This window comes from Dysidea avara, chromosome 5, assembly GCF_963678975.1.
Source record: "Dysidea avara chromosome 5, odDysAvar1.4, whole genome shotgun sequence".
Taxonomy (NCBI): domain Eukaryota; kingdom Metazoa; phylum Porifera; class Demospongiae; order Dictyoceratida; family Dysideidae; genus Dysidea; species Dysidea avara.
This window is the reverse complement of record NC_089276.1, coordinates 4,251,334-4,265,097: the sequence shown is the minus strand read 5'-3', so window position 1 is coordinate 4,265,097 and position 13,764 is coordinate 4,251,334. Positions and strand designations below refer to the sequence as shown.

The following is a 13,764-nucleotide window of genomic DNA, read 5'->3' as shown; positions in this document are numbered from 1 at the left end:
CTCCTCAACTGAACTCCACTAATTCAATAATGTGATTCTAATAAATTTGGTCGGATACACGTGAAGGCCAGCTAGTTTGACCTAAGAATAGAACTATGTCTTAGTCTTTTGTAGCAGTGTGAACTAAGGAGTATAGATAAGCAAGTTTAGGGAAGGTAGATTGTTCTGTGATGATTGGTTTTGGGCTCATCCTATTTAATACTTGCCCAGCTGCCATTTATCGATCACCGTGGCGCGCCATGCAGAGCTGTTACAAGGTAAAGACAGTATATATAACTATTTGTGTAATCTGCAAAAGATTAATTTTGCTTATTTCGTATTCCGCATATTACAAACTCCCAATAACACAAGTCTGTAGGGCCACAACCAATTTAAATCATTTAGTGATCCATTAAAGTGCTGTAATGTATTTTGCTGACTGGATTCACAAACGTAACTGGAAACAATCAAAGGAGCCGCCTGGAAACAGTCCCAGGCGGCTCCTTTGATTTGAGGGTTGAAAGTGGTAATTCATGAACTGGGGATTATTGTTAAAAGACTGTTTCCAACTCAGTTCATGAGTCCAATGCATGAATTACATTAGTGTTCCCTGGACAGTAATGTCCTCTATACAAGAATCTATATACCCTACTCAAGTATTTTGAGAGATGGAATATTTGGATAAGCTTTTCCGGCCTAGAAGCCCGGTAGGTGGACAGATCTAGGAAAGATCACCACATTTCCCTTTGGTATTTTCCATGATTTTATCACTTTTACAAACCAACGTTCGCCTGGTTTGTAACAGTTGTGTTTCAGTGCTTTTTATTTCATTTATCCACTGCAGTTCAACGTCCTGGAATGGTTATGCGTCTATCACCACAAAGTGTTGACCTCACACAAACTGCCACATTGACATGTTCTGCTACTGGTTATAATGTGACTTATGAATGGAGAATTGGAAAAAGGCAATTTCCTAGTAAAGTGACTGGTATAAACACCAATATTCTGGTGATCCCAGATGTGAGATCATCTGATGAGAACACATACAGGTGTGTTGTCAGTAATGAAGGAGGGAGTAGAGGTGCCACTGGTAGCCGAAGTGTTGTTAGACTGACAGTTACTGGTATGACTATGATGATGTTGTTAGGTGGTAGTATGAATGTTGTATTGGTGGTACAGGTCTACCAGAGGTGACTGTGATGCCATCCAGTCAGAGTGTAGAGGTGACACACACTGTCATGTTCACTGCCACAGTAAGTGGTGTGGGAGTGGAGAACTTCATGTACCAGTGGAGACACAATGGAACAAACATTACTGGAGAGACTAGAGACACTCTGATGATCACTAATGTGATGGAGAGTAATAGTGGAGACTATGAGTGTATTGCTACTAATGAGTATGGAGATAGTGATACATCTGATGTAGTTGTATTGATGGTTACTAGTGAGTTGTCTGTTTAGTTGCACATGTTGATTAGTGTAATTATTAGGAGTACCACCTGTTATTACTACTCACCCAATGAACACAACAGTTACCTTAGTAAATGATACCACAAGTGTGTCACTAACTTGTGAGGTAGATGGAGCAACATCATATAATTGGGAGAGACAGAGTGGTAGTATTCCATCTGGTGCTACTGGAGTGAACACTAATATTCTCACTATTATTAACCTAACACCAGAAGATGCTGGTAACTACCGATGTGTAGCTACTAATGCTAGTGGGAGTAGTGAATCAAACTATGCTACACTGACTGTTGATGGTTAGTTGTTTCTCTTGAATTGTTTATATGTCATCAAACAATTATATACATTTATAGAAAGTGTAGCACTACTTATAGCCTACATCCTTCTGCTATGTTTGTAACCAAACAGCTTCCAATAAATGGTTCCGTAAGAATCTAATAATGTCAACAGTTGAACTAGATGATGAAATCTTGAGCTTGCATTAAAACATTGCCAATTATATTGCATGTGTGCATTGTATGTTCTGTGATATACCAAAGGCACCTGTTGTACTGAAACAGTGAAAAAAATCTAGCCCATAGTTAAAAATTACACTTGCTTTTCTGATGGCATTGGGCTGGTACGTACTTAGTTTTGTCTGTTATAAGAAAATCTGTAACAAGTGATTGATAGTATTTTATAATTGCACTGGTGCATCTTAGAAATATCATAAGCTAGGAAAATCACCTACATGGAATACCTAACATCAAATGCAGCATTAAATTAAAAACAAGGAAGCATTTACAGAAAGCCAAAGACTGAATTTGACTGAAATTGTCAAAACCCTATATTTGGTCTGCCAACCTGACCACAGTCACAAGGATATAAAGGCAAAACAAAATTGTACACTGCATACCACAATAGCCAGTACCAGAAATAATGGTCGGCCATCAGCCATTTCCAAGGAAATTCCCATTTTGACCAACCATTTGGTGACTTGTTCGGTCAAACGTCTGACCCCACATCCGACCAGCAGCAGAATCGAGAGCAGAAGCCATAGTATAAAGCTCTAGTTACACAATCATACAGTACAATAGTACTGTATAGTAGGGACCACAAAAGAGTAGGCACGGCCCACAAAATAACATCACCCAAAAACCAGCCTCAGTTTTCCCTGATGACGATGAGGCAGTATTGGTTAGGTAAAACTAAGCACAAACAAGCTTTCAGATTGACCCGAAACTCTTTCAACAAGTTGGTTACAGAATTTAAAAAATAATTTATTTAATGGATTTTTCTACTGGCTGCCTGACTGACTGACTGACTGACTGACTGACTGACTAACTGACTGACTGATGCCCTTAGACAAGTGCAACTCGATAACGGCTAAGGCTACGGACTTGATTTTTTCACTGTTCAACATCGCTTCGGCCCGAGAGATGCCTTTTGGCATACCGCAGTATGTACTATGCATTCTTCATGGACTTACCAGTGTCCTCCTTTGTGTCCCATTCATCTTTGCTCATAGCGAATAGTGTCAATTTGGTGATAGCACATGATGGCTTCCCTTCATAATGGAAATCGTTCGTATTTTTCATAGTGGCTGTTTTGATAGCAGAGGTGCTTTTGAACAGTTCTCGATTTGTACTACTGTGTAACGGGTTGAACACAGCCAACAACAAAGTGCAATGGATACTTCACTTTTCAGACGATAATCGATATAACTGGGGCATGCGGCACCATTTCTTGCGGTATGCATGGATTGTAGAGGTACAGTTCTAGATCCGAAATGTTGTGTAACAGGTTGAACATAGGTGACAATGAAGCGTAATGGATACTTCACTTTTCAGACGAAGCTGGGGTGCAGGTACCATTTCAGTTGCGGCATGCATGGGTTCACTGGTCATTATAGTATTTACAGAAAAAAAAACAAAAAACAAGTACACAGAAAAATTTGGAATTTTCGACTACATAGCACATTGATAAAAAGTACTGCAACAAGCTGGAGTAGAGCACGGTATTAATCACAGTAAAACAATAAGAAGTGTTATATCCCTACTGTGTTCAAGATACCATAATGGAAAATGTATAGTAGGGACACAGCACTTCTTATTGTTTTCTTGTAATTTAATATCATAGACTACTCCAACTTGTTTCAGTACTTTTTAGTGGTGTGCTATGTTCCCTACTCTAGTTGAAATTCCAAATTTTACTGTGTACTTGTCAAAATCTTTACTGCCAATAATTATACGAATAAAACTTACTATATCTAGTGTCACGCCAGAATTACTGAGCTAGCTACTCAGCATCCCAGCAATTTCGTGCACGGATCACGTGATGACATGTAAGGCAAGGACTGTTCTAATACTTTGGTGCACACGTTGGCAATCTGTGAGGATGAAATTGTGACTGTGTACATTGCTTTGTGAAAAACAAAGGTGTTGGGAGAAAAGAGTTTATGAAAGATTTCTGCCAAGCAACGGAGTTTAAGTGACTTGTCACGTGTCTGGTTTTGGTGGGCTGCACTGCCAGATGCTACCTCCTTAGTGCTCTTATAGTCATGGATATATACAGTGATTCAAATAGTAATCTTGAAGGAATGGTAGGAAACCAATATAATCAGAAGAGGATTCATGGATAAGCCAACCACTGAACCGGAAGACCTGATACCTGGTTACATGGATGATAATAAAAAGGAAGGTAGTTGTTCTTGCTGTAGCCACGTCACCATCATGGTAGTACAATTTAGGTGGGGCTCTTATCAAAGCTGTGGCATTTAATGTAGTACACCCTGTAACTAAATGGCCGTAGCTCATAAGTAAGATGCATATACACAGTATAAAAGCAGACATTTTGATTAACAAAATTTAGTAGGAGCTCATATGAAAATGGGCTCCTAAAATTTATGTAGAGGAGTCAGAAATGTTTCTAGGTGTTACATGTGTTGGCGATTTCACAGTGGTGCAAATGAAGGATTACTCTTGGTGTCCACTAGTATCCTGTCTGTCACTGAAACTCATCAACTGCTATAAAACTTTCTTACACATTGTAAAGGATAATCTCAATGAAGCAGGATGACCAACCAAATCTGGAAATGATCTAGCAAATTTAGTTTTGCTAGGACATACGACCATGCAATACCAAATGCTTATTTCTGGCACTGCAATAACCAACTTGTAAATGGCATGGGCCTTTTTCTGGTTCCAACAAGTGTGGGCTTTGCCTCTGATCATCTCAAACATGCCATGGATGATTGCATTGCTGTGAATTGGCACCTTAGGTTGTCAGTGAAAAGAATTGATGCACAAAGAGGGACAAAGGTAAGTCCATGGTACATGCATTGTACATACTGCAGTAAGACACCTGAAGCAACATCAAGCAGTGAAAAAATCAAACCTGTATTCTTAGCCATTATCGAGTTACGCTTGCCTGAAGGCAGGCTGTAGTCAGTAGAAACTTCCATTGAAGAAAAAGAAAAATTGTAGAAGATACTTTTGGCCTGAAAAACCATGATGCCTACTATACAGTACTACTGTACTGTACAATTATATAAATAATTGGGGGAGTATAACGTTACTCCAGCAATGTTGATGGCAACTATGACATGCTCCATAGCAGGGCTTTTCAAGGAGGAAATTTTTTTTTTTTTCAATTTTCGCTATACTGTATTACATTAGTAATTCAGCACAAAATATTTCACAAACAGTAGTACTCAATGTGGTAATGTGCAAAATAGAGCTGGGCGATATTATATAGTTATACAACGGCCACGAGTGCTCTGCCTGATATAAACGCACGAGCCTGAGGGCCGTTAGGCCCGAAGGCAAGTGCGTTTATACAGGCAGAGCATGAGTGCACGTTGTATAACTGTTGTGTACCACTCACCTAATAGGTGGGGAGAGTCTCACAAGACAGCTGTAACACTTATAAAGGCCAGGTTTCTAACATCGATTGTGGGTAACCAAACCGGACGTTGCGATGACGTTCCCCCTGCAGTACTGCAGCCACCTGAGATTTTGAAAGCTAGTACGCTATGGGTTATATCACTAACCTGCATTCGCTGTTCGACTCTCATTATGTAGTGCTCAACATGCCAGTGTGATCACTCAATCGCCATATAGACTAAGCGCCCGACTAATCGCCATAGTGATTACCTCGAGCGAAAAAAAAGTGGCTAAATAGACGTTTTGAGTAAACAAAACCCAACTACTAAACGATACTAGTCTAATTCTTACTATTCACATTGGCTAAACTCGAATCTGGTGGCATGACAAAACTGGTTACCACAATCAAACGTAAAGGTTAGTATTATTTAGAATATATTTGTTTTATTGAGTCATTGTCGAAGTGGACTACAGTTTAATCTGGGCTAAATTGGCACCAGACTAGTAAGGTGTATAAGTACGTTTATATATGTAGACTAGAGTTGTGGCCACCCGTGTTGGCTTTTTCGATCGCCATTGGCTGCTTGTAAACATTATACGTATTGGTGACGTTATGGCCCACAATCGACCTTTACATGTCAGGCTATAAAAGAATTCGAGTGATCTGTGAAGTGTCCTTCCACCTATTAGGTGAGGTGTCGTAGTGGTCTTCGCCACCGGCACTTGTGCTATGCTGCATAAGACCGCAGCCAGTGCAATATCTGTATATTGCACTGCGGTCGGTGCATTATAACTTAAAATGCACTCGTTGTGGTCTACAAAACCGCAACCAGTGCGTTATAAGTTATAATGCACTCGCTGCGGTCTGCAGCAGTGCAATATACAAATTATGGCACCGGCAGTGCCTTTGAACTGCCCACGCAGAGTGGTACATACCAGTATATATTGTTAGTGATCTGTGATATTTAAGTCATATACTGTCTGTTTTTTTTTAATACTGTGGGCACTATGGCCTCCCTGTGGGCTTGTTTCATCCCATATTTAGAAGGTAACCAACCAGACATGTGACAATATTTGTAGGCAGGTGCTGATGTAGTCAACTAACCAAACTATGTAAACAAGTTTGTTTGTGGTAGTTTGTACCTGAGGTTTGCTGAGCTACCTTTGGTGCTTTTGTTGAGGTAAACAGCAGTGACTTTAATAATACCAATGGCTTTTACATTAATACCGTGATATTTAGTAACACCATGATATTTAGTAATACCGTGATACTTTTTATGGAAGGTATACCGTTTGCTATTTTTCAATACCGCCCAGCACTAGTGCAAAACAAGCAACAGCTGCAATAAATAAACAATTAACAAACAGTGGTGACAGCAAATAGAGATAGCACCATGACATGCACAGCATTAGTATACATACTGTACCATCCTAATGTGCCACTGACTGCTTAACATGTTGTACAATCTGTTACTTGAGTAATGGCCATCTAGAGGTCCATCATGGTACTGTTTCATTACTTGTTTACACAACTGCTGATGGACAACGCTTTTCTACTTTTCATTGATAAGGTAAATAAAGTATTCCGTCTAGGACATATTATAGCTGTAGGATTATGCAATTACTCAAGTATCCTTTGGCAGCCAGTTCTAAAATAATAATCAAGCATGGCGGCAACATAAGGATTCTCCCTCTGCTCTACACAAAACTCTGATAGCACAACATTGCTTTGTAGTATGTGGTGTCAAGTTACCAGTTAGAATCGACAATTCCCTGATACCTTGGCCAAACACTCTTGTCCACCAGGCATGACATCCTGATGAATTAAGTGTATCTATTTATTCACTGTCGTGTGATCACTTACTATGGTCACCTAATTCCCATACAGTGAAAATGAGACGGTGCCCAAACCATTGCTATTGTCTCAGTCTGTGATGCCATAATTACATTCTGATGTGGGGAAGATATGACTTGCATAAGGATGTGAGAAACCATCTGATTGAAGTACAGTTCCAAGATCCATCACTGATGCATCAGTTTCTAGTATATCAAACTGGAACACTGAAACACTAATTAGAGATCCTGTTTTAATCCCTTGAATGCTAAATCACACACATCAGTTCATTGATAAGGTACTTCCTTGCAGGTTAGCTGGTGTGGAGGATAGGCTATCTTGGCAAACTTCTGTGATGGAACATAGATTAACAATTAACATAGTATTAGGCTTGAGACCCACAGGAGTTATAACATATCTACCTTCTTACGTCAAAGAAAACAGCACTACCAGGGTTAAATTTCATCACTGAACTTTTCGGGACCAGATGTAGGTCGTCTAAGTGTTCTGAGCGAAAGGAAGAACACAAGCTAATTGTCAATGTACGTAGTTACAAAATTGAGGGCATTCATTGAGTTGACAGCTGTTACAACCTATTGCAAGGAAGTGCTGGAACAAACTAGGAGCATTCGTCAAGCCATGACTCTGAATTCAAATAATCCCTATGGTGTACTAGAGGCAGTTTTCTCTTGTGTACGTAAATCTGCTAAAAGCCTAAAAGAGGTCAAAATTGATCCAGGAGGCATCAATTCTGGGTAGAAAGTGTCAGCCTTTGTGATAGTATTCAATTTGTGATGATCAGTGCAAAACCTGTAGGGCCATCTTTTTTGCTCAAAGTTGGTATGTGTACCAGTAAAGGTATATGGTATTTCCAAAGCGAAAATCTCATTCATGATGGTAATGCGTAGCTATATATGCATGAAAGTTTCATTCCTGATAACACACCAGTGTGGAGTGTTGGCTTCTTTGCTGCATGACATAATACCATGTGTATTGATCTGTTTTTGCAAAATTTCTTACGACAAGTACAAGGAAAATTAAGAATTTTATGTTCAATTAGAGGTCATGGGTAGTGAAACAAGGGAGATCACCTAAACCTGAAGATATGCTAATGAATTTTAATTTTAATCCCTAATTTAGTCTATACCCATGACTAAAGTAGGGATTACCGTATTTACTAGGTTAAACGTCGCACCTTCAATAGTAGCTGCACTTGAGTAGTGTCGTGATCAGTTTTGAAAATAAGAGCTTCAACATCATTTTCAAGCATCAAGTGGTGGTCAAATTCAAATACTTGCTGCATTAATTTTATGAACTGAGATAATAAACACCATGGCTTTTAACAAAGTAAATATGGTAAATATCCACTTGTGTATCTTCAAATGTAGTGATCACTACTTTAGTAACTTTTTAAATTAATTAGCAAAGCCCACCAGGGACAACACGCTAATGCTACTTTATATACTGTTAAAACTGATGAGCTGTGGTAGCACCTAAAAGTGCTAAATTTTGACTGCACCAGTCAACCTTCAAATGCTACCACAGGACATCATGCATACCACATCAAAAAAAGGAATGGTGTCAGACTTTTTTTTTTTGTCTAACAATTACATGCATCCCAACTATCAAAAGTAAAGTCATCATTATGCATCATTTTCAACTATGTTCAGCATGTTACATGCAGGGTTACAAATGAAGAACACTATGAAAAGTACTTCTGCAATCAATCCAGTTACTACAGAAAGCATGAACAATTCCGTTACAAATGTAGTAAGCCATCATGTACTACTACGAATCAACATCTTGAGCTGTTAGCAAAGAGGAATGGGACACAAAGGAGGACAAAGGTAAGTCCATAGTTTCTGGTCATTTTTATTTATTAATTTATTTATTTTGCGAGAAAGTACAAACCTCTGTGATCCCTAATATACATACTATATGATCACACTACACCTACTGTTTTAGATTGTATGCTTCCTAAATCACAACAGCATTATTTAGTAATAATTTGTCCAAAATCATATATTTAAGTGTGGTATACATATTTTAAAAGATGTTGCCATTTAGCTCACAAAAATATGCATCCAAATTTTTGCATCCATGTATACCGTGTTATAATTGTGTTTCAGTTTCATCACCAATGAATACATTTACAATGCCACAAAGTGTTAACCTCACACAAACTGCCACATTCACATGTTCTGCTACTGGTTATAATGTCCGGTATGAATGGAGAATTGGATCAGGATCATTTCCTAATAAAGTAACTGGTAGAAACACCAATACCCTGGTGATCCCAGATGTGAGATCATCTGATGATAACACATACACTTGTGTGGCAAGTACTGAGGGAGGGAGTGTTACATCAGATGCTGCTTTAACAGTTACTGGTATGACTATGATGATGTTGTTAGGTGATAGTGTGAATGTTGTATTGGTGGTACAGGTCTACCAGAGGTGACTGTGATGCCATCCAGTCAGAGTGTAGAGGTGACACACACTGCCATGTTCACTACCACAGTGAGTGGTGTGGGAATGGAGAACTTCATGTACCAGTGGAGATACAATGGAACAAACATTACTGGAGAGACTGGAGATACTCTGATGATCACTAATGTGATGGAGAGTAATAGTGGAGACTATGAGTGTATTGTTACTAATGAGTATGGAAATAGTGATACATCTGATGTAGTTGTATTGATGGTTACTAGTGAGTTGTCTGTTTAGTTGTACATGTTGATTAGTGTAATTATTAGGAGTACCACCTGTTATTACTACTCACCCAATGAACAGTTCTATAAACTTAGAAAACAATTCTACGAATGTGACATTAACTTGTGAGGCAGGTGGAGCAACATCATATATTTGGACAAGACAGAGTGGTAGTATTCCATCTGGTGCTACTGGAGTGAACACTAATACTCTCACTATTATTAACCTAACACCAGAAGATGCTGGCAACTACCGATGTGTAGCTACTAATGCTAGTGGTAGTAGTGAATCAAACTATGCTAATCTGACTGTTGTTGGTTAGTTTCACCGTATATAATAAATGTGTATCAGTCTAAAAGCACTTATACCTGGTTGTATCTGCCTGCCAGAATCGTTCCTTTAAAAATCATGATAGAAAATTTCTTGCACAATGAAAAGTACCTTATGCTTATGATGGAATCAATATATCTATATTATAAGAGTGAAAAGCCGTCTGTCTGTCTGCATTCCATTTGATGTCACGCATTGTACTCTCGAACCGCTGCGCGTTTCGAAGCGTCTTTGGCGTCACGGAAGCGCTGATTATTGAGCTCAACAATCACGCTTTCGAAAAGTTCGTGCGAGCTATCATTAGTCGTCTAAGGGCCGTTGAAGGCAGGTGTGTAGACTAAAATTCGCTTGAATTCTTTCTATAAACCGCATGCAAACCACAAGTAAACACCTATCTCAGTCTATTTGTACAAGTCTTTATAAGACAAAAATGTTGCTGTAACAATGTGGTGAAGTAAATAGGTTAATGGTTTAGGTGTCTGTCTTACGTGCGCGAGGTTGTGGGTTCGAGTCCAGCTGGTGTTAATTTTTTTTTTCATTTTGGGCACCTTTTCAGTAAATTTTTTTGCACTGTACTGCATGTGCTTTTGCCAACTGTACACACGTGATATTTCTAATTCAAATTCATTTGATGTGCTGTGTAAGCATGCCCGAGCATGCCGCCTAAGCGAAAACGATCGTCTACTTTTTGTGCGTTTCAAGCAGAGACGCAAGCAGAACCAAAGATTGGATCCAGAGAAGAGACGGGAAGAAGCAGAACGACAAATACTGCGCCGCCAGGAGGCTTCAACTGGAGCTACCACCTCATCCAGTGCTAGGTGTGAACTCGACTCACAATAGAGACAACGACAACGTGACGCAGAAGCCCATCGTGTGGCCCGCCAGGACGAAGAAAGAAGATCACAGGAACGGATCCACGATGCAGCTGCCCGTCGACTTGCGCGTGCGGACCCGGCCACCAGAGAAGAAGAACAGCAGCGTGATACAGCTGCCCATCGACTTGCGCGTGAAGACCCAGTAACAAGGAGGGAGGAGCAACAACAAGATACAGCTTCCCATCTACAAGCTCGAGCTGATCCACTCTACAGAGCTCTGGAGCAGCAGGCTAACACAGCACGCAGACAACAGGTACGTGCAAGCACACACGTACCCAAGCTTTAGGGGGCTTAACTATCAGCCACACAACTTCTTCAACATTACAGATGTAGGCACACTTAGTGTAGAATGCACACACTGCGGCGCATTAAAATTTCCCCAGGAGACCGAATCCCTTTGTTGCTTGAAGGGTAATGTCCAGTTAGAGGCATTTCCACAGCCCCAGTCATTCTTGAGACACCTGTGTGAAGGTACAAACACAGCAGGTAAACATTTTCTAGCTAGCATACGTAAGTATAATAGTGCATTTCAAATGACAAGCTTTGGCTGTAACGAGATAACTATGGCTGGCTTCAATCCTTCTTTTAGAGTACAGGGTCAAGTCTATCATCGTATAGGTAGTTTAGTTCCATCAACAGGTGAGTCTCCTAAATTTTCCCAAATTTATTTTATCGACAACCAGCAAACTGAATTAGCTACAAGATGTGGGATAGTTGATGGGTTAAGGCTTGACATAGTTAGGGGTATTACTGAGCTTTTGCATGACGATAATCACTATGTTCAACTTATTAAGGTAGCTAAAGAAATATTTGAGCAGCATGATGAGCCAGCAAATATTAGGGTAGTGATTAATGAGAACAAACGGCCTGTAGGAGAGCATGCTAGGAGGTACAATAGCCCGATGTGTGACGAGGTAGGAGTGCTAATGCCTAATGATAATGTAAATAATAGGGACATAGTTTTGCACTATAGGGATGGGTCTTTGCAGCGCATTTCTGAACTTCATAGGGGGTATGATCCTTTACAGTATCCTTTACTCTTTTCTTATGGCACCGATGGATGGCACATCAACCTGAAATTGGCTAATGGTAGGAAGTTGACAGCCATGGTGTATTGCCGCTACCACATCATGGTCAGGTAGCAAGTGCCTGTATTGCTTAAGGCTAAAAGGCTTTTCCAGCAATTCCTGGTTGACGCCTACTGTAAGATTGAAACTGAGCACTTACAGTTTCTCAGGCGTGAGCAAAAGGCACTACGTGCTGATTGCTACCAGGATTTGCGGGATGCAATGGTAGATGGGGATGGTGACCCCAGGAATGTTGGTCGTAGGGTGATCCTACCAATGCTTGCCTCAAGCGATATCATCTGTGGGACAGTGTGGTGGTTAAACAACTACACACTAACATGAGAGTGCACCTGTGTGGGGATGTGGCAGCTGGACAATTCGCTGAAGAACTATTGGCCATTGGAGATGGGAAGTTTCCTATTGACACTCTACCTGATGTTGTCCAGCTACCTGACACCATGGGAACCTTTGTGGATAGCAAGGAGGAACTGGTTTCCAGGGTGTATCCAGATTTGCTCTCTAACTTTAGGGACTTGGCTTGGCTTTCTGAACGCTGCATTCTTGCTCCTCTTAACAAGACCACTCATTCCATCAACATGACTCTGGTGGAGCAGTTACATGGTGACTGCTGTGACTACAGGTCCTTGGACACCATACCTGATGAATCTCAGGCTGTTCACTTTCCAACAGAATTCTTGAACTCTTTAGAGATATCTGGACTACCTCAGCATCTTCTCTTACTTAAAGTAGGCGCTCCTATTATTATTCTACGCTCTCTAGATCCTCCAAGGGTTACTAATGGCACTAGGTGTGTAGTTACTAAACTGTCGGCTAACACAGTAGAGGCCAAGATTTCTCACGGTAGATATGCAGGACACGATATTATAATACCACGCATTCCTCTCATTCCGAGTAACTCGGTTTTGCCTTTTGAATTTAGACGGCTTCAATTTCCAATTGCACTTTGCTTTGCCATGACCATTAACAAAAGCCAGGGCCAAACTTTTAAGGCTGTAGGATTAGATTTGACGGACGAAAGCTTCACACACGGCATGCTTTATGTGGCACTAGGTTCAGCAGATAGATTGACACTTTTAGTTAGAGGGGATTGCAAAACACGTAATGTAGTCTATAGTGAGGTTTTTAGATAGGCAAACACATGCACCTTAGTTAGGTTTGTCTACTGCTACTGCTGCTTTGTGATATTGTGGATCAGCACCTGTGGATGGTGGTAAGGAAGGTATTATGGTAAAAAAAATGTTTCAGATGGTTGCTTTGTATATTTATGTATGTGTGAAACTATTTATCTTTTCTATTCTTTTGTCTTTATGCATATCTTGGATGGTTTGCTCGGAGGAGGGATGACTGCAGCTACACAGTGAAATGACACGGTCTCGTGGCAGACTGTTCTTCACAACGTGGGGCACGTTGTGAAAATGGGAGTTATTTATAGACTTTGCAGCAATGATTTGAACTCTTTCTACACATGCATACAAAGCAGAGTGGAGCATTTTTCGGTTTTTCCTGTGCAGCAAAACAAAAGAAAAGGCTGGCAGGTTTTTTCCATGAGCTGTCTTGGGCTGGATGACTCAAATTGTTTTGTTTTCATTTATTATTTCTTGCTAGCCCCCACTCTGT

General features: G+C 40.2%; 1 protein-coding gene across 1 annotated transcript in view; it reads left to right on the top strand.

The window, feature by feature from the left end:
* LOC136255751 (tyrosine-protein phosphatase Lar-like) overlaps nucleotides 1–13,764 on the top strand; it is a 156,839-nt gene that overhangs the window by 56,506 nt on the left and 86,569 nt on the right. The window contains exons 11-16 of the mRNA XM_066048627.1: nucleotides 824–1,102; nucleotides 1,159–1,422; nucleotides 1,469–1,741; nucleotides 9,272–9,532; nucleotides 9,589–9,852; nucleotides 9,899–10,171. Of these exons, the coding sequence (XP_065904699.1) occupies nucleotides 824–1,102; nucleotides 1,159–1,422; nucleotides 1,469–1,741; nucleotides 9,272–9,532; nucleotides 9,589–9,852; nucleotides 9,899–10,171 (1,614 nt within the window). The remainder of the gene's footprint in view (nucleotides 1–823; nucleotides 1,103–1,158; nucleotides 1,423–1,468; nucleotides 1,742–9,271; nucleotides 9,533–9,588; nucleotides 9,853–9,898; nucleotides 10,172–13,764) is intronic.